We start from the raw sequence: 26,195 nt of genomic DNA on the forward strand, positions 1-26,195 counted from the left end.
AACAAATAAAATGAAAACGTATATAAATAAATGATCACGATTCAAACGTGGTTCTGTGATGATGAAAACTGAGGAAGTCAGTCTGGTTTTTAAAGCATCATCACGGGCCATTGCTACAGAATCCAACTGGCAATTTCTGTTTGGTCTCCAGAGCTGCAATAGAAACGGTAGAGCAAAGTGGTTTTATGTAAATATGAAATTCATAAAACAGAATTCAGAGGAGCTCTGTTTTTTCACATATTGTCTGCCTTACATTATCCTGACACATCATTTTAACAAGTCCTCTATGTCTTCCTAAAACATGGTAATGGAGTGTAGTAGAATGAAAATACACAAGGAAGAGAAACAACAATAAGAAAAATATTAAAAACACATTAAAGGAACATGTCATGGAGTAAAAAAATGTTTTTATGTCTGGTTTTAAACTTGGTTTCTGCCTGCCCAGAATAAAAACACTCAGTTATTTTAATGTGTATTGACACCTGCTACAGAGATGACAAAACTAATGTGTTTTTATAAGAAAATTCTTTATACTGCCTTAAAAACATTTAGAGAGAAAAAAAAATTCTTATTGCAAGCACATACATTTCTCACAGCCATTCATAGAGCAAGAGGCCAAAGTTAAATTATTTTCTTATGCTTCCGGGCTCCAAAGGTTAAACATCTATCATACAAAAGACTCCAGATGTAACCAAAAATGATTTATAATTTCAACAGTTTAGTTGAGACTTTAAAATTTACATCATTATCCATTCACAGTTGACTGTTGTGACACTGTTTTGCTTTTCTGACTTCACAAACTGCATATAAATCACAATCACATATCAGGGTGTTGTGCAAAGCACTGAGGAATTACAAAGTGTCTCTGTCTGCCAACCGGGAGGTTGCGTCTAAATAAAATATTCTTTCTGGCTCTCAGTCGGACCGTACTGCGAGATGCTCTGGCTGGCAAACTGCAGTCTGTTATCTTCTGCTTTTGCCAGCTCCTGGTTTTGGCATGTCCCCTTTCTTCTGTACAGAAATCGGATCAGTATGGCTAACGCAGACGCAATCCCAAAGATCATCACTGCTATCAGGCCTAAAATGCAAAGAAATGAAGCGTTCTCAGAGCAGGCGTTGTTCTTTAAGGAAGAAATACAGAATTAAAGATTAGTACACAATGAGATAAGCAGACTTGACAGAAACTCAACTATCACAGCCATGACAAAATCACCTAATTTCACACTGTGATACATAGACACTTCACTCACCTCAGGATTTTTGATGCTTGAACGATAAAGAGAAACTTACTGTCGATATATTTTGGCTAACACATATTTGACCACGTGGGGGAACACAAAGAGCATAAAAAGTAATTTCTAGACAGTCAATTGATTCTTACATATGAAAAAAAAAAGTTATAGAAAGATGCCAACATATTATTGGTATAATTCTTCAGATCAAACAGAATATTCAATTCCACTCTCTCAATTCCAATACCAACACATTATTCAGACAAGGAAGCAAATCAAGAGACATAAATAATGGATATGACATTATTCCCTATGTCTCCGTTCTTCAGAGAACTTGCAAGGCGGTAAAATCTTGGTCATTCTGCTCCAAATGTTGAGGCATGTTCTCCTGCTGCAGCTTATGATTACGCTCTTCAACACTGAGCAGCTCTCTGGTAGCAGGCACCATGTCAGCCGGTCCTCTTCGGTGGTTCCGATGTTGTTTGGAGTTTGCAAGGCCTTCGCTCTTATAGCAACGTAAATCACGGGCCTATCAAGGAATGCAGTCTGCTGTCAGTTAAATCGCTTGCGTGCAACACGCATCTCGGCAGGACTTGTACCACCCTGAAGTGGTCGTGAAAACTGGAAAAGGGCTGGTAAGGTTTTGCAAAAGCAGCTAAAGACATATCCCTGGAGAAGTGACTAATGAGGCGAAACCTCTCGGTCTCCAGGGACACTCAAAACCTCATTGAATGTTTCAGCCTCTCTCCAGCTGGGCTGTTCCCAGACAACAACGCTGCCAGGTCTGGCTGCAGGAATGTCCGCCAGTATTCCTGCTCCAATGGTCATCTTCTACCAAAGTCTTTGATTGGCTCTAAGTCTGACCCCTCTCTTCAGACCAATTTATCATGTGTGGTCCTACCAATGTCCGGTACTCTAGACAACATAGCTGCACTAGTCATATTTACTCTAACCTCCCTGTTAAAGGAGTTATTTTCTATGATGTTTGCAGAACCAAAAACCGACATGTATTCGGATTACAAAACTGATCCACATCCTTGTTAGTTCTATTTCTATTTACCGTGGAGACAATCGAACTGTTTGGAGAACAATCATGAGGGTTCATTTTACACAGGGTTGCTTTCACTGCGAGTGGTTCTATCAAGCATATTGAATTAAACTGTAAAGTTCACCACTGGACATGTCCCGTCTCATGATTGATGATAATAGGAGCACAACTCTGAAACTAGTTCCTGCTACAATACCTCCAATGAGAGCAGAGTCACTTCTGAGGGCATTCACTAACGGCTGGCCGCCTCCTGCCGACCCTGATTGGTCTGCAGCCAACAGATAGAAATGAGACAAAAACAAGAAAAAGAAAATAGAAATATCATTTAATGATAAGCATACTTTTGAAAGAAAATAAAACGAGTGCATGTGTGTGAGATGAAGTTGTTTTTTTCTTAAAGTTAAGAAAACCCTTATTCTCTTGGCATAAAATCTTAGGTACAACACAGTAGGCTGGTTCTTAAAACAATCAAAGGAAAGAGAAGCAGAAACATTACATTTGTCATTAATTCATCCTTGTGATACATTTACAAACTTAGAGAGATCAACAGAAAGAATGATCACCCTATAGAAACCGGACAGAGCTTGGTTGCATACTTTTTTTTCCAACCTGAATCCTTAAGGAGAAGTTGATGTCCCTTCAGATTTACTCTTTTATCCTTGCAGTTGTTTTTCATGTAGTTCTCCTTAATTAACATAATTGGATTCCATCTCAAAAACGACAGTCAGTTCAAACAATAAATATAAAACAAGAAAACTACAAACACAATTATCATGAAAAGTATAAGAAGTAATTAAAACTAAAATAATTCTTTATTTAGATGGCAGAACACAGGTGGTCATGTGGTGGGATAAGGATTAGGTACTGATTATTCAAAATGTTGACAGATCCGATGTGTTATGAACCAATTTTACTGTTTTTTCTTTAAATAGACTATAAGTGATAAGATCTCTAATGACAGCTGTTTAAAAATGTTTCTCTGTTGTTGTTGTTGGATCCCTCAGCCACCAACACAATGCAAATGGTAACATGAAGCTTTCTGGCGGTGCCCAATTTATTAAAAATTAAAAGTGAAATGATTCCCAGAAGTTTGATAACATGTTCTTCACAGACCATCAGTGTCAGAATGATCAGTAAAAATCACAAACGATATAAAGGATCCCCCCGCCCCTCCCGACCTGGCTGGTGGTGTTTGTTTTCCGCTGCGTGGGGATTGGCTGCAGCGGGGCCACAACTGGACCGGATGAGCGGGCCCCTGACAACAACAGAGCTGGCGATTGGTCGGAGAAGAGCGGCTTTCAGAGGGCTGATGGAGTTGAAGAGGACAGCAGACAGACAGCCGGCGAAACCCAGAGAGCCAAGCTGAGCCAGGGCCGGGTCCAAATCCTGAGAGTCTGTAGAGACGAGCAGTGAAACGGAGGACAAACTATTTTCTGGCTTAATTTTAGGTTCTTCAAACAGAAATAAATGAGAGCTATCTAAATGTTAGCAAGATTTGAACAAGTCTAGTTTGATATGTCTGAAAATAATAGGATAATAGGATTAATAGGACATATAGCCTAGTGATTGCATCATATCTTGTTAATTGCAGTGCTGCAATACAGGAGAGGAAGCCTCTTATATTCTTTAAAAAAAAAAAAAAACTCCATCAATTCTCTGTCACCTGGGAGAAAGTCTTTGCACTTTTTCTCTGTTATGTCTCTCAGTCATTCCTCCTGATGTTTCCATGGTTACCCGAATACTATTTACCCCTTTCAGTAACTGCAGGTGGCTGTTTTTAAGAGCAAAGAATGCTATGAATCTGACTTCCTGAAAACAATCAGGGCTTTTTCGGGTTGTTGTCTGCTCAATGGGGCAACAAGATAAAGGACAAAACACACTAACAAAACACACACACACACACACACACATCTTGAACTTATTTTCAACTATGTTCTACATAAAACAGAACAATAATTGTTACTGATACACATCAGAAAAAGATGGCAAAGAAAAAAGTTCTAATTTGATGCAGAACTATTATTATTATTATTATCATTACTATTATTTTATTTAATTTTTTTATTTTATCAAATTTTATGATAAAAAAAATGTAAGGATATCTGTTGATATCTTCCAGTTCCAGTATTGTATACCTTTTACAAAATTAACATTGTTTTGGTCTTTTAGAGGGTGAACTTACGTTGTTATATCCTTGATAATATATCACTTGAAAATGGTCTCAAAACAACAATATTATCATTAATCGTGATCATTATTAGGAGAATTTATTGTCCAGCAAAGTTTATAAACATGACGCCTACTTGTTAATTATATTGCAGGTTATTCGGTGCTTTGACCAATTTCCAGTGCTTACATTTTCTTGCCCCAGTTTTATTATTATAGAACTTCACATTTACAAATGTCAGTAAAATACAAACTCATCTGTGTTAGGTTCATTTTAATTTAGTGATCAAATGTAACAGGAAATGATTGTAAAAATTACGGCTCACTGCTGGTTCTTTGCTGGAGATAATGATTTCAAATTCAGACAGTAAATTGATAAAAAAAAAAAAACGGTTGGAGTTTTGAGGTATTTTATTATTAAAGAAAATAAAATAAATTCAATCTTTAGTATTTAACTTACAAACCACTAGTCGGATTAGTGAATAAAACAGTTTATGCAAAGTTTCAATAGGGTCCCTGTGTCATTATGACAAGGGAAAACATTAGCAACTTTACCGTTCTAACGGTTTTGTTTAATCAGATAAATTAAAATGTACGTCTGAAGATAGTTTGAGTGATCGAAATAATAATAAAAAAACCTCTCATCTACCGTATGTTTGTGCAGCTGAGTCACTTACTGTGAACTCTACCAAGAGTCAGTGACCTTATGTCACTAAATTCAACACCAGAGGTCAGGTTGAAATGTTCTTTGCTATGTTGGTCAACCTGGAAGAAAATGGCAGATTTCAGTACAAAAAAACAATATCAAGAAACACAAGCAATGTATTTCCTTCATACATGTATAGTTAAATATTAAAGAATTTAGTCTATGAATAAAGCTAAAAAGTAATTCTCATCCCTGAAAGGTTTTAGTTTGTGTTTTTGTTTTTTCTAAACACAAAATCTTTCAAGTTAAAACTTCAGGTGTTGTGATGAAGCTTTGCATTTAGAGTTCAGCGTCAAGAAAACTTCACAGAACTGAAGTTGTTAAGCTGCCTGTAAAACACAAACAGGCAGCTTTGTGTGCCGTCTGTTTGACGCTAACATCATTCTCCAATCAGTTTAAAGGCAGAGTTAAAACCAGAGTAACTGAGGATGATGCGTTACCTGTATGGTGACGGAGTCGGCCAGTCGGCTGACGGAAACAGAATGCAGCTGTCCGTTAGCAAGGGACCTCACTTTGCTCCGGAGGATTTCTTCTTCTTTGCTACTTTCCAGCCTGTACCTCACCTCTAGCTGTTCTGCACTCACACAATGTAAACATGAAAACATGTTATATTAATGTGAGACTTAAGCACATACAGTATTGGGACAAAAACAGGCATGATAGTTGTATTCACTATTAGACAAACGCTGATTTCTATGTCGGTATCATCTGGCAGCCCATTAAGGCTTATGGCTTTTCCTGTCAAAGCGGCCAAATTATAGAAGTTGCAGGTGCTTGATTCACCTGCAGTCATTATTTTGTTCACATTTAGCTGAAAATCAAACAGTTCATCTACACAATCACCTCATGTCTGGTCTCATGCATGACGGTGGAAGAGTATATTTGGATTTGCTATGTAGCCACAGTCAAACACGTCTGCAGATGATAATATCCTATTGTCAAATATAAATCCATCTGTCCAACAGCTAAACTTTGGCCAAAATTAACTCAAGAAAGTAAAAAAAAAAAATCAACTTTATCACTGATTATAGTTAACCAAAGCGCTAAAGAAAAAAATAAAAGAATCAACAAGATCTCAGTATCTGTTTCCATTGACCATGTAATTGTGCAACATTGAGTCATGAAAATAAATTTTCTTAATGGGAGACATGGAAATTTCCAAAAAGCTCACATTAAAAAAAAAAAAAAAAAAAAAAAAAAAGCTTTTGCCCTGGGTGGTTTTTCAGTTGTATCAAAATGAGTGCATTTCACAAAATTGCAATGGAAACGCAACACGAGTCCCATGATCAACAACTGGATGTTACTACTGGCTGCAGCAAGTAGCAACAATGCCTAAAAGAGGACAACAGGAAGTGGTAGAAGGACGCTGGTGTGACTTATTGTGACTTATTTTAATCATGTGAACAAACTTATTCACATGAGATTTTAATTGTATTTCCCATTTGATTGAAATGCAGGAATTGCAAAATTGTGTTTTTTCAACATTAACAGAATATCTGCAGTGTTTTGCGTCCCGTGTGTGCCGAGCTTCTGGCACAATCACAGAAGATCAACTGTGATCAACAGCAGTGTTTTCATGAACCCACAGGGCAAGACGAATGAAAAGGCTATTATACACTCTCACATCGCCAATTATTCACCACTTACAGTCCTGCTAATTAATTTGAACAATTCAGCACTACTCGTGTCTTGTTTCACGAAGCAGACCGTGTTCACAGGGAACAATGACTCTAATGAACAAATCAAAGGAGGCGTTGGCACAACTCGCAGACAGCAGCAGCTCGGTTGGCGGTTGGTAAAAACATTGTGACGGCTGAAGATGTCATTGCATCTCACCACGTGTTTGTGTTTTTCTTTAGTTTTCAAGATGGAGGTTTAAATTAGATTCTTATAAAGTGCGTGACAGCTTGGAAATTGCCTTCCAGGGTTCTGTCAAAAGTGCTTTGTGACCTACACGCTTAACTATAGATTACAATGAGTATCCCACTTTTTTTGCTGTGATGATACAGTTGCCAAGGAAAAAAAAAAAAAAAAATATATATATATATATATATATATATGTATTTTTCCATGTATTTATGAAAAATTACTTGAAATATATTTTGCTTTGGCTTCTGAGAGTTTAAGAGGTCACTGAGCTATCAAAAGCATGTGAAATTAGAAAATGTTCACAATCCAGAGTGTATTCTTCTGCTCAATTAAGAAGTGATGTCCCTTTTCCTCCTCCTCCTCTTCCTCCTCCTGCTCCACAAAAGCTATTAGTGAAGAAAGGGAGGAAGAAGTAATTGTTTTGCATGGGTTCATTTCAGCGCAGTCCAAACTGTGGCTGCTAACTCCTGTAAATCAATGCCTAAAAGCAACACCTTACAAGCGTTGTTTTGTAATTTTATAGATCCACATCTACTGAATAACAGTTACGGAGGGTTTAGAAAACTTTCCAGAGATCTCACCTTGCTTGTTGAGCAGCAGAGCCAGGTACTGTCTGCGGTGAGAGCTGGCGTAAAGGAACAGAGCAGGACTCTGGCCGCTCCTGAAACTCAGGGAAATGTTTTCTGCTCTCACGTTCAGGTTGGGCAGAAAGGGGGGCGAAGGGGAGCTGCTGCTCCTGTTTGACTCATTCACCAGGTTTTCCTCAAAGCTGTAGCTGAGGGACGTTTCCGGCTCGAAGGCGACTGAGACGTCTGCAGGGAAAGGTTCACAAAGCCTCACTGCAAAACAGGTCGTAACATTTTCTGCTAATGTTCCAGACATGAACATTCTTGGCTTAGCTAGTTTCTCAAAACCATGCATGTTTTTATTCACCTTCCAGTAACTTTTTTGCTGGAATAAATAATAAATACTATTATTGTAACTAAGACCACCTCCCTGAGCTCCGTCTCAAATGCCATAAAGTCTAAATTTCTTATATTTGTCTTCTTTCAATGTTTTGTAATAGTTGAATCAGAATCCACTTCTGATTGGCTGATCGGTGCCTCCTGATGACTCCTCTCCTGGACGCTTTGGCTCCCAAGAAGCCTTGCTGTGTTGGAAGTTACAAACAGAACCAAGAATTTGTAATTTTACTGTTTCACTTGTGTTTATTAGTCTGGGTTGTTCCTACCTGAGTGAGAGCCAGCAATGACCAACCTTCATCTGTAATAAATGTTTTTTATTTGTTTTGTTTGTTTTTTTTTGCAAAATTTTCTATTTTTAAGAGGAGCTCTACAAAACTGTTACAAAGTGTCCTCATTGTATTAATTTGATTTCCATCTGAGGTTTTCATTTTTACAAATGTTTCTCATCACAATTTTTTGATATTTAGGTTAATATCATGCAAACTTATATATTCCTGACCCCAAGTGGAGTCTCAATACTAACTTAAGGAACTATTGCTTCATACCACGTGATTAAAGTGTAAGATTTTTATTTTTCCATTTGATTATTCCCTTTTATGAATATTAATTCTAAGAAAATGTACCTCCAACCTTTTCAGACGGGCTGTCCAGATTCCTAAAACCTCACTTCCTATTTAAAGGTTGATTCTTAGCTTCTGGAAGGCTTTGAAAAAAATCACAAAAGGCCATTTAAAAGGTAACACTTTTATCACGTCTTACTAATAACTTAGCTTTTATGTTTATAAGTTTATATTCAAGCATGAATTCATACTAAAGTTTAACAATAAAAGTAAACAAACATAGCTTACTGTCAAATAAGCAATCCATGCAAACGCTACATCTACTCTTTTATTATTATTATTGTTATTATTATTATTATTATTATTATTATTAAATCAGTACTTCATTAGCATCCAATTTGCATAATGGAATAAAATATTCCTGGCTTCTGGAATAAAGAAAGAAAAACAACTACTCCCAGAAGAAAAACTTTATGCATTATTCATATTTTTGCCTGTCACGCTGACATCACTTAATTAGTGATCTGGTGAAAGAGCAACTTGATAGAAAAAACTCTCCAAACTCAGCTCTCTTATTACATCACAGTCAGGTGACAGAGTTCTGATTTACCTGTGGAGCTTCAACAAGCTGCACAGCTGGGATTGGTTAATTATCCGACACACATGAGGTGCTGCTGCTCCACTGTCAGGGCTCAGTGTGCCTTTCATTTCCTAAATAACACAAACCCAACAGATGAGTCGAAACCCGGCGACACTTTGCCAAATTAGGGTTTAAAACTGATTAAATATGCACAAGACTCTGTTTCAAACTTAACTACACTGTAAACAATTAACCAGTGACATTTCCAGGGAATATTCTTTACTTCTAGGAAACACATTCACTTCGTTATATTGCCAAAGAAGTTTGTTGTTCTGTGTTTAAAAGGTAAACAATTTTTTTTCCCCACAAAAAAAAAACCACAACAGACATATCATTATTCTAAACATACAATTTTCTTTCAAGTCAGCTTATTTATGTAGCAAAAACGGACAGAATCTCAGGATGTTGTAAAAAATATATATATAATAATAATAATAAAGCAAAATATAAATCTGAAAAGTGTGGCATGTTTTTTTATTCAGTCCCACCAAAAATATCGCAATATTTAGTAGAGAGACATTTTGGTATTTTCATGTCTGGGAAAACAAGACATCTTTTCAGCCTGGACTAGATAACTAGCTAATGATGGATAAACAGTTTTCCAAGTAGTTTCTCCACCATTGAAATTTTTAGCACCACATACATAAGTTGACTGACTGCCCTTTGACCCTCTTTCTGGCTCTGATTGGCTGTTTTTTGATCAGGAGCAGTGCGTTTCATTTAATGTCAATAGTAGTTCAGGGAGGAGGTTGATAGTTTTACAGATGATCAGTCTAATATGATCATCTGTATCGAAAATGGAAAACATTTTTGTGGAAGTTTCATACTGCATTTATAAAAGTAAAACTACTTTAAAATACATTTTTATCAGGATAGAAAATTTATTATGAAAGACAGTGACACATTTACTCACAATCAGAAACTGCCAGCTGGAGGTTATTGACCTAAGCTTGGGTAAAACTGTCAACACTACCGAAACAAATCTGATTGGATGAGGTCTGCATACCCTGGTCACAGAAGGCTCCAGTGAAGGCAGACGAGCTGCAGTCACAGGAAAAGCTTCTGGCTCCCTCCAGACAGCGGCCTTGGTTCTGACAAAGCCCACCATAGGTACTGCAGTGGCCCGGGCATCCCGCCTGGACCCCGGGGGTGACCTTCGTTCTTTCCTCCAGGTCCAGAGTAACACCGTTCAGCTGCAGGGAGCGGATACATCCCCGAAAACCCTTCTGCCTGGAAGCAGTGCCTCCTGAGGAGATACAGAGATGTACAAACTGACAATAGTTTTATCAGTAGAATTAGAAAAACTTGTCAGTAATCCTCTGAGCAGCTTTAAGATTTATTTTTTACATTGTAAAATATATCAGAGCTGAATTGTCCTTACGTGGATTATCTCAGGAAGTGTCTGCGATATTCATGTACCTTGCTGATTTGCCATCATAAATCCTGGTGAGTCATCAGCCTCGCTCTGACAGTTTGTTTGTCCTGGCTGTCTGAACAGATTTTAAACCCAGCAAGTTACTGTTCTGTGACTTTTCTCTCTACAACCTGCAGCTGCCCGCAGAGTTCAGACTCTGCATGTTGTAATTGTCTCAGCCTGCCAAAACTGTCAAGCTCAAAACTGTTGTGATGAGACAAACTGCTTTTTCTGATGGGGTTCCTATCACAGCTCGCAGTTTTCTGAGGAACTGTCAGGGAAACACCAGTTTAGCAGTCCAACCTACTGTCCATATTTAGGCAAACAGAAGAAAACTGAACAATTAACTCTGAACTGAGGATATCTTGACCAAAGTATTATAACAAACATTTCAAAAACTGAAAATATGTTAACAAGCAGCTAAAGGTTAATGAAAAACAGAGAAAGATCTTATAATCTCTACGAAGTGTGAACAGTGTTAGCAGCTGTGCTAACAAAGTTGAACTGAATCCGAAACACAGGGGGTAAAAGTGGTATACAAACTAGAAGAGCAAAAAGTCCTTCAAAAAGGTGTTGAAGAAAAACAGCATAAGTAACTTAAATTATAGGAGTAAAAATTGAAGCTTAATAATGCTGAACAAGCAGAAGTCAGAATTAGCTTTTAACCCCTAGTTATAATAGGTTGTTTCTGTACTGATGCCTTTTTTGTGTGTCATAATTAGCTTTAATGTCAATGTAAGCTAACATACTTTTAAAAAAAGCCGTGTTGGTCTTCGCATTAACATTACAGAGTATTTTTAGCTTTAGCTAATATGCTAGCATGATCTGAACATTTAGCAGTTTAAAGGTGATGAAGTGATTTTCAACCTAACAATGTAGGTTCTTTCAAACCTAAAAATATTGACTAAGTACCCAATACAAATATCCACTGGCAGAGATTTTAAATTTGCAGTAAAGCTGGACTGAGACATTTTTAAGTTTGTTGTGTCAAACTTAGGTGTTCCTAAGTTTGACACATTCCTGCCAAAAACCTGAGGAGCAGGTAAAGGCAATCACAACATCTCATTATGTTGCTAGAGAGACAGTAATCACAAAAGTGTCTGATAGCTACTGACATATGCCGTACATCAGCCAAAGCTGCAATAGAAGCTTACTTCTATTGTCAGTTTCTTTGGAAACAAAGTTTGTGTCAAATTAGGGTTTTAAAGTTTCACAGACCTACAAATAATTGGCTGTTCAGCTGCAGGTGGATGTGTCCTTCAGCAGGGGCTTCCTGTACGGCGGCGGGGAGTTCATCAAGGCGCAGCGACGCCTCTCTCACATTACGCTCAGCTTGAATGCGATGCCACCTGTTGTCGTTCAGCGGGACGCCGGCCTTCGTGCGTACCTCCAGTGGGCCGTTACCTATGTCAAAGGAAAAGACGACCTCCGTGGAGGCTGTGACAGAGAAGGAGCGGGAAAAGATACCTGCTGAATACAGTCAAGATGGTTCCTTCCAAATTCAACATCTTGAAAAACTATTTTTCTCACTGATTTCTAATCTAAAAGAGAGCTTTCACCTAGATATATTTTTTAAAAATCTTCCCAGTTTCCGTCATATTGTTGCACACCAGTGTTAATCTGAAGTTAAGTTTTCCTAAAGGAAAATGAAATGATCTTGAAAACAATACAGACTATATTTGCCAGCCGATCCATATCATTACATTTAGGTGTTCCAATCAGTTCCACGTAGAGATGCGGTGGTACGTAAAAATCACAAGTGCTTAAGTTGAGTGTAGTAGACGTAACTTGTCGTTGTTTAAAAACACAGACATAAAGGTTTGGTTTGGTCCGTCCTTTTTGCTGCATGACAACTGATGACAACTAATGCTCCTGAACAGCAGCGTTTAATGTCAGCTTGGAGTCCTCTCTGTTTTGTTTTTATGTCTTTAAAGTTACCCTACAGAATGATGCATTGCTCAGTTAGTTCTGCACATAAGGTAAACAACACTACAAGGCTCTACTGGATATTTTCTGTCCAAATATGTATACACAGTTAAACCCTCTACTTCCACGGCCATGGGTTGTAAAATCAAGCACCTTGGCATGCAAACTTTGGTGCTAAGGAGATTTTGGTGAGGAGCTGTTTTTCAGGATCTGATCTAAGCTCTTTTTATTTTAATGTTGCTTCACACCAAAACATGGCTGGGCTTCTGTGACACGTTCTATATACTTTCCTGAATGGAGCGCACATAACCAGCGGTCCATATGAGAGTATTTAGTGTGGAAGAACGTGTCTGACTGAATCTGTTTTCCTGGAAGAATGGTCGGACGTCATCATAAATACAAGCTTATACTTTTACCTTTTTCTTTTTTATATCATTGTACAGATTTTCTTCAAAATCAAATTTAACATTCAACTTTTTTTAAGAAAGGGAAAAAAACATCTTGCACTTTCTCACAAATCACTGTCACAGTGAAGTTTGGACTTGCATCACACCCAGGTGTCTCAATACTTTATACCCTTAGCGATCTCTCCACACGCCGTATAAAAAGAAGCTGTGTGAAAAGGGAAGTGTATATTTTAAAGATGAGAAAGCCTGAGTCTGATGTGAGCCCATCACCCCCCGCTGATGCTTGATCCCGGTGAAACTCGGATGATATGCACTGCTCGATTTGAACTCTTATCGTAGGAAAGTCGGAATTTGCCATCCTATTCCTCAGATTTCACTCACAGCTGAGTTCAAGTCGAATGAAGTCTCTGATGCCCAGGTTTTCCAGGAGGACGCCGGAGGATGAGGTGGTCTTAAACAGGAGCGAGACGTCGGCGCTCAGCTCTCCGTGAAAGGTGGGAAAGTGAAGGTACGACGTTTCCTTGGCAAAAAACGCAGCATTCCAGATACTTTCTGTAAAAAAGACAGAACAAAACAAAGACGAGTTGCAAAAGCAGAAATCGGGAAATACAAAAATCGAGGAACTTTGCACGCTCTACTATGATATGGCATCACTAACTTACTGTCTCCATAGCAACGCAGGGGTCCCACCTGGTAGGAGCTCTCTGATCCTGGCCTCCGGACATCCCCGAGCACCAGCGATCTGACAGGCAGGGACTCCTTATGGGTCAGCAGACCAGAGTCGTTGGCCCTGGATGAACAGAGAGTCGGCGGACGGGAAGAAAAAGGACGGAGTTAACAGAAGCTCCAACATGCACCATCTGAAAAGGAAAAACCCTGGATAAGTGTTGAAGATCCAAAATGTAAAAAAAAAACCCTGAAAAAGTGAAAACACAGTACCACACAGTGCGGTCAGCATCGCAGTTGCAGTGGCGTTTGGGGTCCACGCAGTTCTCCTGCAGACTGCAGGTGCACTGCTGGCTGCCTGGAAGGGCCCCGCCCCAGTAGGTCTGCCTTTGTCCCGCGCCGGGCCCTCTGACCCACCAGCTGATCGGACCCCCCTCTGAAACACAGACAGGGTGGACAGCTGGTGTCAGGCTGACCGCTCTACTTCTGAAAGACTCTTTGAGTTGTGTCCTTCAACTTCTCAGTGATTCTGACAGCTCAAAAATTTTGTAACATTTTTGTATTACTGGCAATGTTTTGTCTGTATTTTATAGGTCTGCAGTGATGTGCAAATTTGGGCATTAGAGGTGCAGAAAGAAAGAAATACAGAATTGTAATATATAATTGTGGAAATCCTGAATCGATTCAAAATGCTCATAAGTAATTTTTTGTCTGCTTAATCTTTTGTAAGATTATATTTTAAATAGTTTTTTATTTTTATATATTTTTTTTTAATCTAAGAAATGTTAAACCTCACCTGGTAAATTGAGAAGGCGGGACTTCCTGCAGTGGTAAGCCAGTTCCTGTTCGCAGTACTCTGATTGGTTGATGGTTGCCATTAGCTGCTCTTCGTCCACAGCGTATTCAAAGTGAGTCAGATGCTGACTTCCTTCTGTGGACGGCTGGATTTTGGTCAGTTCTGTGTTGTTGTGCTGGACCACTGTCCACGTCTTGTCTTCTGTATCAAAAAAAAAAAAAAAAGTATACATTTTTTAGATTCTGCCTGAGTGAGAAATTCCCTTTAAAGCTGCAGGACAGGCAGGAATGCTGGCTGCTGAAAGAGAGACTGGACACCTGAGTGTCGGCATGGTGTGATTGGATGTGTGTGTGTGTGTGTGTGTAGGTGTGTGTGTAGGTGTGTGTGTGAGAGAGCTACCTGTCATGTTGCAGAATAGCAGCTGTGGTTTGATGGGTCCACTACCGTCAGCGTCGATGTAATAATATCCCGATGTGTTGCCTCTGTGTTTGTAGGCCTCACAGGACCGCTCGTATATTGCTGAGGGAAAAAAAATTAAAATAATATACATGTATATAATTCTTCATGTTCTTATGCCATCCTCTGAGGATGCCAGCTCATCAGAGCTCATCCTCCTCAGAGGAATCATGAAGATCGGTGCAAACATGCCTACATAAAGTGAATTATGTCCAAAGCAACAGTAAACAACACACATCCTTACAGCTGTGACATGTGGCTCCACCATAGCCGGTGCTGGAGCAGTTGCAGTGAAATGTGCTCCATGACTGAGTGCAGCTACCTCCATGCTCACAGTAACTTGGGGAACATCTGAGGGAGATGAAACAGAGGTTATCTGGTCCGGGACTGATTAATAAACTTAAATATGTGCTGATACCATCATCCTCCAATCCATTGTTCTATATATACTTAGAACGTTAGCCTTATTTTTGTCCTTGTGGCTTAATCAAATAATAATATTAACAAAAACAAAACACTTAGGTACTCTTTAGTTCATTAAGTTGTGCCCACGCCTTCTGTTATATAAGTTATGTAAATCGTGGACACCCCTCAATTTGGAATTAACCATCAAATTGAAACACACGTCAATGGTTGAAGTTTGTCTGAGGAAATCCAAATCCAATCCAGCTGTTGCAGTCACCTTGTCCTGACATTTTCTCATTCACGTCTCACAGCAAACTCAGATCGCTGAGGGCATTGGTGAGAAATAAAGCACTAAAGACTTTAGAAGACATTAAATAAATCATGGCAGATGGGATAGGCCACAATCATTAGATGATGGAACTGTAGCACAAGACTGACATTGGAACATCTGGAAAAACTCTCATAGATTTCATGTTAATATTTTTACTCTGCAACTAAATCTTATGTCATTCACAAAATAAAACTTGTATTTAGTGTGGTGAATATACATTAGCTTCTTAAAAGGGGCAGTATTATGTAAAAATCAACTTTTTTAGCTTTGTATCATGTTATAATCCCCTCATCCAAAACATTCCTGGAGTGTTGCTTTGATTCGTTCATGCATGGTTGAGAGATCCTTTAATCTCCATGGCAACCAATTCAGCTGTGCAAGACGCCTGGGTGGACCTAGCTCCACTCTCGATACACAGCTCCTCCTCTGAGCTCCAGTTTCCTCACAGAGATCCCTCCCCCACGAATTCCCAACTCAGCTCCTACAGACTAGCCAGAAACAATTAGCAAACACCTGGTGAAACTGGGCATCAGCTGAGCTCATCATATGAGCTACTTCTCAGTGAAACACTGGTAAAAATATTGTTAAATGGTTAATAGAGAAGAGCTGTCGTAACGACTTCCTGAAGGCGGAGTTTCAGACAGAGGAAGAGTTTTTAAAGAGACAGAGGCCCAATTTTAAGGCATTATATCAGGAAATACAATTTCTTTGAAGTCATATTTGATATATGCAGCATTTTTATAACAATGCTGCATATATCAAATATGACTAAGCTAAACACATAATACTGCCCCCTTAATGAGTCATAATCGACCAATTTTCTGAAAATTATCCCTTTACGTTTCAGTTTGAACACCTTGAAGAGCTTTGTTGATGATGTGCTATTCAAATAAACTTGACTTTCTTGTTTGCACATAGTCATTTTTGGCTCCAAATGACGCAGACAAGTTGAATAGTTTTACTTCAATTGTACTTCATTTCCAGCTTTTCAGTGAGGGGATGGTTGCAGTCATTTATTTCTCAATCTTTTTCAAGATTTCTTATTTTGTTGCTGATTTGTTGACTCTGTGTCAGAGTGAACCTGGCAAAGTAAAGCACAGCAATGTCTGAGAGACGACGAAGCAGGAAACATAAAGAAACGTTCCGGGAATTAGAAAAGAGAAAAGAAATTGAGGTTGTGCAAGGAACTGAAGCAAAAAAAAAAAGAAAAACAGAGAGAAACAAAGTAAAAGATAGATTGATGGAGCTCTGAAGCTGTTGGGTGAAATATTTAGGAGGAAAATGAGGGCAACAAATTGTAAGGGAAATTTAAAGTGAGGTGAACGACTTTTAAATTAGAAAGGTTTATAAACAGCCAAGCAAACATGTTCTGTCTTTTAGATTTATTCTTCCCCACCTTTGAATTTAGCTGCATGTATGATGAATATCTTTCCATTTGACTCTTGCCTTGTTTATCTGCAAAACACATAACTTCCAAACTTTTTCATAAACCAAAATGTCAAACCACAGATGAATTCAGCATGCACATGATCAATCAGACAGTGATTATATCAGTAATAGAAATAGCAGAATGGAGCTTCAAGGCAAAAAACAAGTAGAAAACCAATTCTACTGGCTCATTTTTTATTTTTCATAAGGCAAAGGAACTCATTTTTATAAGATAATATCGCTAACATTCACCAAATGGGCTCAAATGATTCAGAAAAGGTCAAATGTCATGTTGGGTTTCTGTGTAACAAAGCAGCAAAATCCTGCAGGAGAGTCTCTCCTGACATTTTGAGCAGCATAGGCAGAGAGATGGAAATGATCGGGCCAAAGTGTCTGTCACCTCAGGTGGGAGAAAAATGTCATTATACCGAATTATGACAGATTTCGATAGGGAGCTATTTAAAACCCCCCCAAAAAAATCTAAAGTGTGATTTCACTATAATCGAATTAAAAGTCTGATGCATTTGTATTTCATGGAAAATTGATTTTCTTAACACAATTAGGATATAGAAAGTGAAATAAGTTTAAATGGAGCTGGATTTTTGTAATTGCAATAGTAAAACAAATACTAACCGAGCTAACAACTATGCTAGTTGATCAGACTCTAAAAATGTTACAACATTCGATTTAAAATACGTTACATATGTATACTACAGAAACGCAAAATCTCACCAAGTATTTTTGGTCTCGTTTCTTGTGCAAATGTCTCACTACACTTGAAATAAGACAAAACTACATTACAAATAACTTTTCAGAAACATATAGGAGCTTGTTTTAAGTCAATAATTACTTCATATGGATTAAAAAAGTACTAGTTTCACTGGCAGATTATTTCACTTATATCATGGGAAAAATGTCTTGGTATTAGTGGAATTATCAGTAAATGGAACTAGAACTTTTTAAATCAAAATTAAGGGTGAAAAATGTTTCCACAAATTAAAGATTGTGACTGGTGAACTCCAACTTCTTTTCTTACAACAAAATTGAATTAGAAAACTGATTGTTGAAAGAAAAAAAATGAAAAAGTAAACTATTAGTTCATTTGACCAAATTAACTTGAGTAAAAATAAAACAAAAGAATTTGTTGGACTTTTTTTTTCTCACCTGTCCATAATGCCACACATGTCGATCTGGAGATCGCTGTAATCTCCCAGCAGCCTCTGCTGGACCTTGATGAGATCCACCAGTTCGTCTTCCACCATCAGGAGACGCATACATCCTTTGAAAGCACCGGAGGGATTTCTGCACGAGTGGCCGGTCCCTTCATCTGGGCAACCTAGGAGTAAAATATGAGTCAACCAGTGAAGTCCAGAGAAAATCATGACATTGCCGTAATGTTTGGTTTAAATCTGAAAATCTGGCTAACTCTATTGTCGTACACTACAGTTGTCAGCTAAACTATCTGAGTTATTCACTGTTACAGGCGATGTTAGCAATGACACCTTAAAATCTACACCTCAGAATTACCTTAAGAAACAACAAAATTCAAAATATATTTAATGCTGTACAGCACAAACACTTTAAACCATCTACATCTTGTTCTTAATTTTCAGGAAGTATAACTAAGAATCTTTTAGAGTACTCTTGGTTTCTCTGAAGGTCTCAAAGAGCGCTTTTACTCATTTCAGTACATGTTGCTGAACTTCACAGCATGCTGTGCAGTGTACACATAAGAAAAGTTAACCTGTGGATGTCAGGCCTAAAAACTCTGGGAAATTAATAGCATTTGAAGGTAATGTATTTTAGAAACAGAGGAAAGATGTTTAAGTTCTTTGAAAATAACCTTGTTGGAGCTTTCTTCCCAGCCGATGTTATTTTTGCTTTTTTTGCATTTAAGTAAAATAAATGTTGAAAAATTTCCATTTAACTCCTTGTAAATGAAGTTTAAATCAAGGTGCCTGGTATGTTAAGACAGAACAATTGTTCATCTGGTGAGTTGTAGCAGTTTTCAAGCTCGGATGATACCTTGAACAGAGTAAAAAAAGTCACATGCAGCAATTGCTCAAGACCACTTTAAAAAAAATACAGGAACTTTGACATAGTACAAGCAAACTCTTTAAAGAAAAGTTTGTGTTATTAAACCTTTCCTTAAAGATTTAATAACCTTTAAAGAAAGGTTATTAATAACCTTTAAAGAAAGGTTATTAATAACCTTACAACTAACAGGTACAGCTAACTCAGCTGTACCTGTCAAACCTGCCAGGTTTAAAAGATCATGAAGAAAGCATAGCTCCTCTTACCGCCATAGAAAAGCTGACCTCCTGGAGCGATGGGGTATGTGGGACTTGCAGACGCAACTTCAGTTCCATCCACTGTGACAGTCAGATGTTGTCGTGATTTCAAGTCCACTGAATGCCACTGGCCATCATTCAAGCCTGAACCTGCAGTTGCATGTAGTTTTTTCACAATTATTTACCTTTCTGCTATCACAAAAAACAATTCACATGCATCACATATGATTGCGATGCATGTGGATCTGAAAAGTTCTGAAAAGCGACCAGTGTTATCCCCTTTTCCTGTTACATAAAATACAACTCCTCAGGTATGTGAATCACATTTGTCTTCTTACTGTAGCTAAAGAGAGAACGCTGGTGTACCACAGGGCTGAATTCTTGATCCTCTGCTATTCAGCATGCATGATTTGCCTTAAGCGAGTCTTTGTGTTCTATGTATGCTGATGATGTCGTCATGCATGTCGTGATTTGGGGATTGAGGTGGTGAGGAGAGATGCAGGCTGGGCCCAGGTTGTAGAGAAAATGATTAAATTTACTGAAAGATGCTCAATACAGTCCAGAACAGGCAGCACGAAAGAGAGTTTAGCAAACAGCTAAATACTGGTAGCAACTGATAACTGAAGACTGAAAAACAAGAGCTGAGCAAACCAGGACTTATCAGTACAACTGGAGAGCATCGACATGCGGTAGTAGACGAGGACCCGACAAGAGACAAAGACAAGAGGTGGGTTTAAATACACAGGGAGGGTAATCAGGTAACTAGACACTTCTGGGAAGCAATCAACAGGGAAGACAGGATAGGAACAGGACTAAACACAGAAAACCTCAACAATAACTACACAGAAACCACAGAACACAACAATGTATATGTGAAATATCTTGGTTTTGTTCTGGATTCTTATTTTAAATCTGAAAAATATGTTTAAACGGCAAGCTGAATTGCCAAAGCAAATCTACATACATTTAAACTACTTAGAGATTTTCTTCCATTTAATTCTAGTGTTGAGTATTTGCTTTTACTGAACACTTTCCCCAATGCAAACAAACAATAAAGAAGGAAAAAGCAGATGCTTTTTCTTTCTTTATTCACAGTTCAATCCAAACTGTGAACTTTGGATTGGGACCTGTATGGAGTCGCACTGACCTGCTTTTAGCTCTACAAGGGCCCTTCCAGCCTTGTGGATTTGAAGATGTACTTTGGCGTCTCTCAGGTGTAGCCACACAGTCCCGTCTCGCTTCGGGAGATCAAAGGTCAGCAGCAGCCCCTCCGTGTCCCATGTCCGAAACTGAAGCCCAAGTGAGGTCCCTGCCGAATGCAGACCAGCGTCCCCGCGCAACCGCAGGAAACTCTGGGGACCCGTGAACGTCACAGCAACGAAGACTGGTTCAGAGCAGGAAAACGTCACGTTGCCCTGAGTCAGACGAGGAAAAGACAGAGTGAGAGACATGATGTTCAATAAACATGGAGGACTTTTCAAATCTTTATGTACAGAAAACTCATTAGCTGTTTTTCCTCGCAAAGGATGTTAGAATTGCCTTAATAATATCACTGGAACAAACACCAAATAACACAAAAAGTACCAGGGAAATGTTTTCTAAGGCCACAGAGGGAGAAAAAGGGAGAAGAGCTGAGAAAATAGATGGAAGACATTCCTCCTCTGATCAGCAGACTTTTAGATGTGAGAAGTCATATCTGCAGCACAGGTACTGCTGGAGCAGCAAATGTGATGCTTCACATCCAGCAGGAATACCTGCTGTCCTTTTTACGTCAAGTACGCAACACTTGATTAATTCCATAAGCTCTGTGTGGGATCGGTACAGCAGTTTGAACCAATCCAATAACCAAACACACTTACGCATACACGCATGCACACACACACACACACACACACACACACCGTGTGTTTTTCTAGCATCACAAGGACTTTGCATTGACTTCCTTTCATTTTTCATTCATTTTTGTAGCTTATAGCCTAGAAACGAACCTCATCATTACTGGTTAATGCCAAACCCTAGAACTATAACCCTAACCCTGAAGCAGCACTTCATAGTCTGTGCTTCTGCTGACTTTATTTAGAATAAGAAAAGAACTGGTATCTGGTACTGCAAATAGCAACTTTGAAAGAGCTAAAAGTTGGCTGGGTTTTTTACGTTTTCTTTTTACTTCTTGCGGTATTCTAGACGTTGGTCTTGATGCTGCTGGGTTTCCTTAGATGGAAACTTTTTAAACTATTTAGAATAATGAATTCAGCTATTTGCATTGTTTGATAACTAGGATCAATTGAAATTTATGATTGAAAACAATTTTTTTTTTTTTCTTTTGCAAAGTGCCTTGAGAGAACAGTTTTTGTGAACTGGCGCTATGTAAATAAAACTGAATTGAATTTGTTAAGCAATTTAAATATATACCCTTTATCTTGTGCATTTAAAGGTAAAATGAATGTTTTTCCACAAATCCACTGCAAGTATAACTACCATCACAGTAACACTCTGGTCCCTCTGTTTAGCCAAGTCAATCAGGTTCTGGCCATCGTAGAGAAGGTTTTCAACACAGCCGTGGAAATTTCTATTAGAGTTTTGAGAGTCGAGGTTCTGATCTGCTCCGACGGTCATCTGTGAAAGGACAACATGTCAGCATGAAACTATGAGCTGCAGTGGAAGCATACTTTGCATGCACACCTCATAAATCAACATTTTGAATGTTCACCTGGTCATAATCCCAGTGGGTGAACCATGGTGGGATCTCCACCCGCTCTGTGTTTTTGTCCACGGTGAGGTTGAAGTGACTGCTGTGTTGCTCCACTAGGACACGATGCCAGTGCTGGTCGTCTAACAGGCCGCCCAGAGACACAAGATGCTGCCTGGAACTCTTCCCTAAAATTCGAGAGCAAAATGCTGATCATAGATTGAGGCAATTAGGGTACTGTACATGTACAACAAAAATAAAAGATGTGTGAGAATTAATTACATCAAATAAACACAGAGTTTAATTGGCTGTTCTCACACCTGATAGTTCGGTAGATTCGCTTCGACTGGGGACCAAAGTAGCAACACTTGTTACATTTTAAACTGATGTGGTTTGCTTTCACACTGCTTTGTGTCAAGCAAACCAAACCCTTAGAAAAACCTGTTCACCCCCATGCCTGTGGAGGCGCTGTAATACTGAAGGAAATGACATGACAACCTCTAAAGAAGACACTGAGCCCAACTTCCTTCTTTGCGATATGTAAACAAAAATGGAATAGTGTCAGATTTCACTTGTTCTAGGATTTCACTTTTGTTGTTGGTAAAAGATCACGAGTCATTTCTGCTGCTAGCACAACACCAGAGCGTTTGTTTTGGCTGTATTTACCCAGAATTCCCTGCGCTATGGCTCGCTTCCTGCTTTTGGAACATTTAGCGTTCACATATGCATTCAAACTGCACCAGAGTTCACTTCACCCAAATGTAGTTTTTTTTTTAAGCCGGACCAGAGTTAGGTTGCGTATTTACACCTCCCCAAACGAACTGGATTTTCTAAACGGACTGGAGTTAAATTAAAGCAGACTAAACAGGGCTGGTGTGAATGCACCCTAATTGTTAATCCTTGCTTGTAAGATGTTCATTGCGTGGAAAAAAAATTGCTGAGTGTCATAACTTCTCAAGCTACAAATTTCTGAATTTTTTTTTTTTAAGTGAAAGTGAAGGGTTAAAAAGAAGCGTTTCTCCCAGGGATCATGTCTCAGGAACAAGGCCTTCATCTCCGCTTGCTGTTAAAGCCTCAGAGAAAACCGGCACCAACACGTCATGTAATTAACACTAAAAGAGGTGAGAAAAGAGGCCGATGAGCATGAATAAATGAACAAGGAAGCGCCGCTGACTCTCAAAGTGCTCCCTGAAGTGCCAACAGAGCAAAAGATTTTTGTGCTGAGAAACTGAGGTGAAGACCTTCCTAAATGCACTCACTCATTAAACATGAATCAGTCATTGTTTGAAATGGGACTCGCTGTCTGCATAGGGTAGGAAAGAATAAAATACGGAGAGTGACTAAGTTAAAAGTATTAAATCATTAATCTATATTGATCTGTCACAACAGAAGGAGGGGAGAGACTGAAGACGTGGTGGGAGACAGAGAGAAGACGCCTGATGTACGTTTAATTATTGATCAGCAGACTGAGGTCTGGAGATGAAAACTGGAAATATAGGTTGTCTTTAACTATGAGTGACAAACGTGTTCCTTCCAAATGATTTGGATATTTTCATGTTAAGATTTTGGGGACTTGTTTTCTCCTGTTTCACTTGGAATATAGTTGTGTGACTAACCCTACCCCTAAGTGAGTTTATATTGTCTTTATTGGAAGCAATGAAAGTACACCAAGTTAAACAACTGACAAAAAAAAATCACAAACATCAGTGGGACTGACATTACTCAGTGCTGGATAAAAGCAGCAGTGTAGTGTAGAAAACGTGCACAGCTGTTGCATCACCTGCTGTCAGCAAGTCTGCCAACAGCTATTAGAGAATATCTTGGTTATACACATAAAAAAAGAAAAGTGATAAAATGCTTGAAAATGTTTCAGAAGACAAAACTGAAAGACAAAAGTTTTAGCTAGTTTGGTAAAGAACTAGCTTCCTGCTCTGCTCTTCCTTGGGGCGTGGACTGTGTTGAAATTAGCGGCCAGACGTTAGCGGTTGATTTTCACCGCTAACGTTTGGCCATGTATGAAGCTAACTAGAAATTGTGTCCGCTGTGTGAGAAGTGCACATCATCTCTGACCGGCAATAACATGTCTCAAACATTCCTCTTGCTCTAACTGTAAATGCTCAATATTTGGATGCGTGGCCGACAGGGACTCTGTCCACTTCCTCTGCTGCCATTGCTAAAGCTACATGTTTAATAAGGAAACTTCATGTTCAGTTTGGGATCTCTAGACTGACTTTTCAAATAACTTCGACTAGAAATTTGACTTTCTCTGCATTGTGTGAGCAAATAAGTCAAAGGTTCTCCTTTTTTTTACTGCGTCTTGTTTTGCTTTAAATGTACAATATTCCACCTCTCCATTTCCTCCTTATCTGTGCTCTCCAGTGCTGTCTCGCTTCCTAAAGCTGGATTTATGCTCCAGTGGCAATTGGATGCTGAGCTAAGGCTGTAGATGTGCATCCCACACAGTAGCTCACCTACAGAACCTGCAGAATTTACCTACGTACATCTTTCTGCATAAAACTCCGACTGCTGTACGGTACAGACAGAAATCTTTAATCAAAAACAATGCTCCACAACATAGAATATATGAAATAGTAAACATATACATCTTTCCTCTACACTTATAGTCTGTGTTAGAGATACACATGTCAGAATTTATGTCTAAAATCCAATCTCAGCTATACAATAATACAAAATATGACATTCAAAATATACTCTTGAACTGAAATCTTAAAAAAAAAAAAAAAAGTCATTTTGTGCAAGTGGATCATACCCAGGTTGTAAGCAGACCTTCAAAATGCAAAACAAAGAAGAAAGAGCAGGACTAAAAAAATGATCAGGTGATTAAAAATTCCGAGACAATCGGTCTTATCAAGTTAAAATCTGCACTTAAATCTGCTTTTTGTATTACTTTCTGTCAGCCACTCACACTGCCATGCCCCCCAGAGGCTGAAAGACTTTGCTGAGATGCAAAAGCAAGGTCTCATGTAATACACCTTTTCTGCAGAGGTCACTAGATATAAGAAATCCAATTTTGATTTCTAACAGAGGCAAAAACATCAGGAGGTGGACTCGAAACAATTTCACCTGCGCCGAACCCGAGGATCCACGGGACGTCCAAGAAGACAAGGCAGAATAGTGAATTTAATTTGCAATGCACTTTTCATTAACAAAAATCTCAAAGTGCTACAGGCACATGTTGGCTACTCATATGGACAATGCATGTTACCCGTTCATATCACACTATTAATGAGGTTCATCTAAAAAAAGAAAGAAGAGAAACGGAAAGATAAATTTAAAAAAAATGTCACTGAGATGAGTAGCTCTGCATTTCTTTGGAGGAAGCATGCCTTGTCAAGTTTGGGCAAACGGTGGCTTAAGAAGAGCAAAAAACTTGACACACTTTGTACCTGGTATTTACTTAATTGGGCTATAATTTGCTCAAATCAAACCTCCTTTTTGTCAAAGGACTAATGTTAATGCTACTGGATTGTTGTTAAAGTAATTATTTCTGTTATTTTTCAACGTGCTGCTCAGTGCTCCCCCCAGAAAGAAACTATGCCTACATCAAAAGCCTAGAGAGACTTTATACTCTGCAGAAATAATTGATGCTCTCCACAGCCAAAAGGCTCGGCTCTGGACCATCAACTCAAACACAGGTGGGCCTTTTCGACATGAGAATGTTGCTGTGCAGATAAAAGCAAAGCAACATATTTACATCTCTGTGGCGAGCGGACAACACTTTCCTGAAAACCCCGTTGAGTCTACCATTCAGTAACAACTCGAATGAGTCATGAACTTTAGCTTTTTGTTTTAGTAGGAGAGATTCTTTTGTGTTGTTTTTTCATATTTTCATCTGATTATCTGGTTCTAATGAAACATAAAAGATCGAAGATGCTAAATAAAATGTAACAATGTCACTATTGTGAGTGACATTGTGTTTTTTATTATTTAGCAGTTTTGAAATGTTTTGATTTATTTGTGCTATGAAGTGAACATCCAACAAAAATACAAATATTTCTCATCAACCGTACTAATCACAGTGTCAAAATAAAAACCCAAATATGCGTATGTGAGCCTCTGATAAATGCAGAGGCATTTTGATAAATGTACATTAATGCATCCACTGGATTGTATTTTACATCCAAAATGAGTCTGGGTATTTATTCCAGCATCCTGGACAGCTCCGGGCAAACAGAGTGG

At 38.6% G+C, this 26,195-nt stretch overlaps 1 protein-coding gene across 2 annotated transcripts in view; it reads right to left on the bottom strand.

Moving 5' to 3' along the window:
• Positions 1-244: 244 nt before the first annotated feature.
• LOC103152469 (contactin-associated protein-like 4) overlaps positions 245-26,195 on the bottom strand; it is a 62,194-nt gene continuing 36,243 nt past the window's right edge. Inside the window, exons 8-26 of one of the 2 annotated variants that reach the window (XM_007572940.2) lie at positions 22,017-22,183; positions 21,785-21,922; positions 20,454-20,721; positions 19,316-19,456; positions 18,180-18,351; positions 15,096-15,202; positions 14,795-14,914; positions 14,396-14,593; positions 13,873-14,035; positions 13,596-13,723; positions 13,315-13,485; positions 11,819-12,037; positions 10,193-10,432; positions 7,603-7,833; positions 5,593-5,726; positions 5,124-5,211; positions 3,459-3,674; positions 2,477-2,548; positions 245-1,078 (exon numbers count right to left, since the gene is read on the bottom strand). In XM_007572940.2, the coding sequence (XP_007573002.2) occupies positions 891-1,078; positions 2,477-2,548; positions 3,459-3,674; positions 5,124-5,211; positions 5,593-5,726; positions 7,603-7,833; positions 10,193-10,432; positions 11,819-12,037; positions 13,315-13,485; positions 13,596-13,723; positions 13,873-14,035; positions 14,396-14,593; positions 14,795-14,914; positions 15,096-15,202; positions 18,180-18,351; positions 19,316-19,456; positions 20,454-20,721; positions 21,785-21,922; positions 22,017-22,183 (3,161 nt within the window). In that variant the 3' untranslated portion in view covers positions 245-890. Of the gene's footprint in view, positions 1,079-2,476; positions 2,549-3,458; positions 3,675-5,123; positions 5,212-5,592; positions 5,727-7,602; positions 7,834-10,192; positions 10,433-11,818; positions 12,038-13,314; positions 13,486-13,595; positions 13,724-13,872; positions 14,036-14,395; positions 14,597-14,794; positions 14,915-15,095; positions 15,203-18,179; positions 18,352-19,315; positions 19,457-20,453; positions 20,722-21,784; positions 21,923-22,016; positions 22,184-26,195 lie in introns of both variants that reach the window. The other variant, XM_007572939.2, reaches the window with a different exon arrangement.

This window comes from Poecilia formosa, unplaced genomic scaffold (genome assembly GCF_000485575.1).
Source record: "Poecilia formosa unplaced genomic scaffold, Poecilia_formosa-5.1.2 Scaffold311, whole genome shotgun sequence".
NCBI classification, from domain to species: Eukaryota; Metazoa; Chordata; class Actinopteri; order Cyprinodontiformes; family Poeciliidae; genus Poecilia; species Poecilia formosa.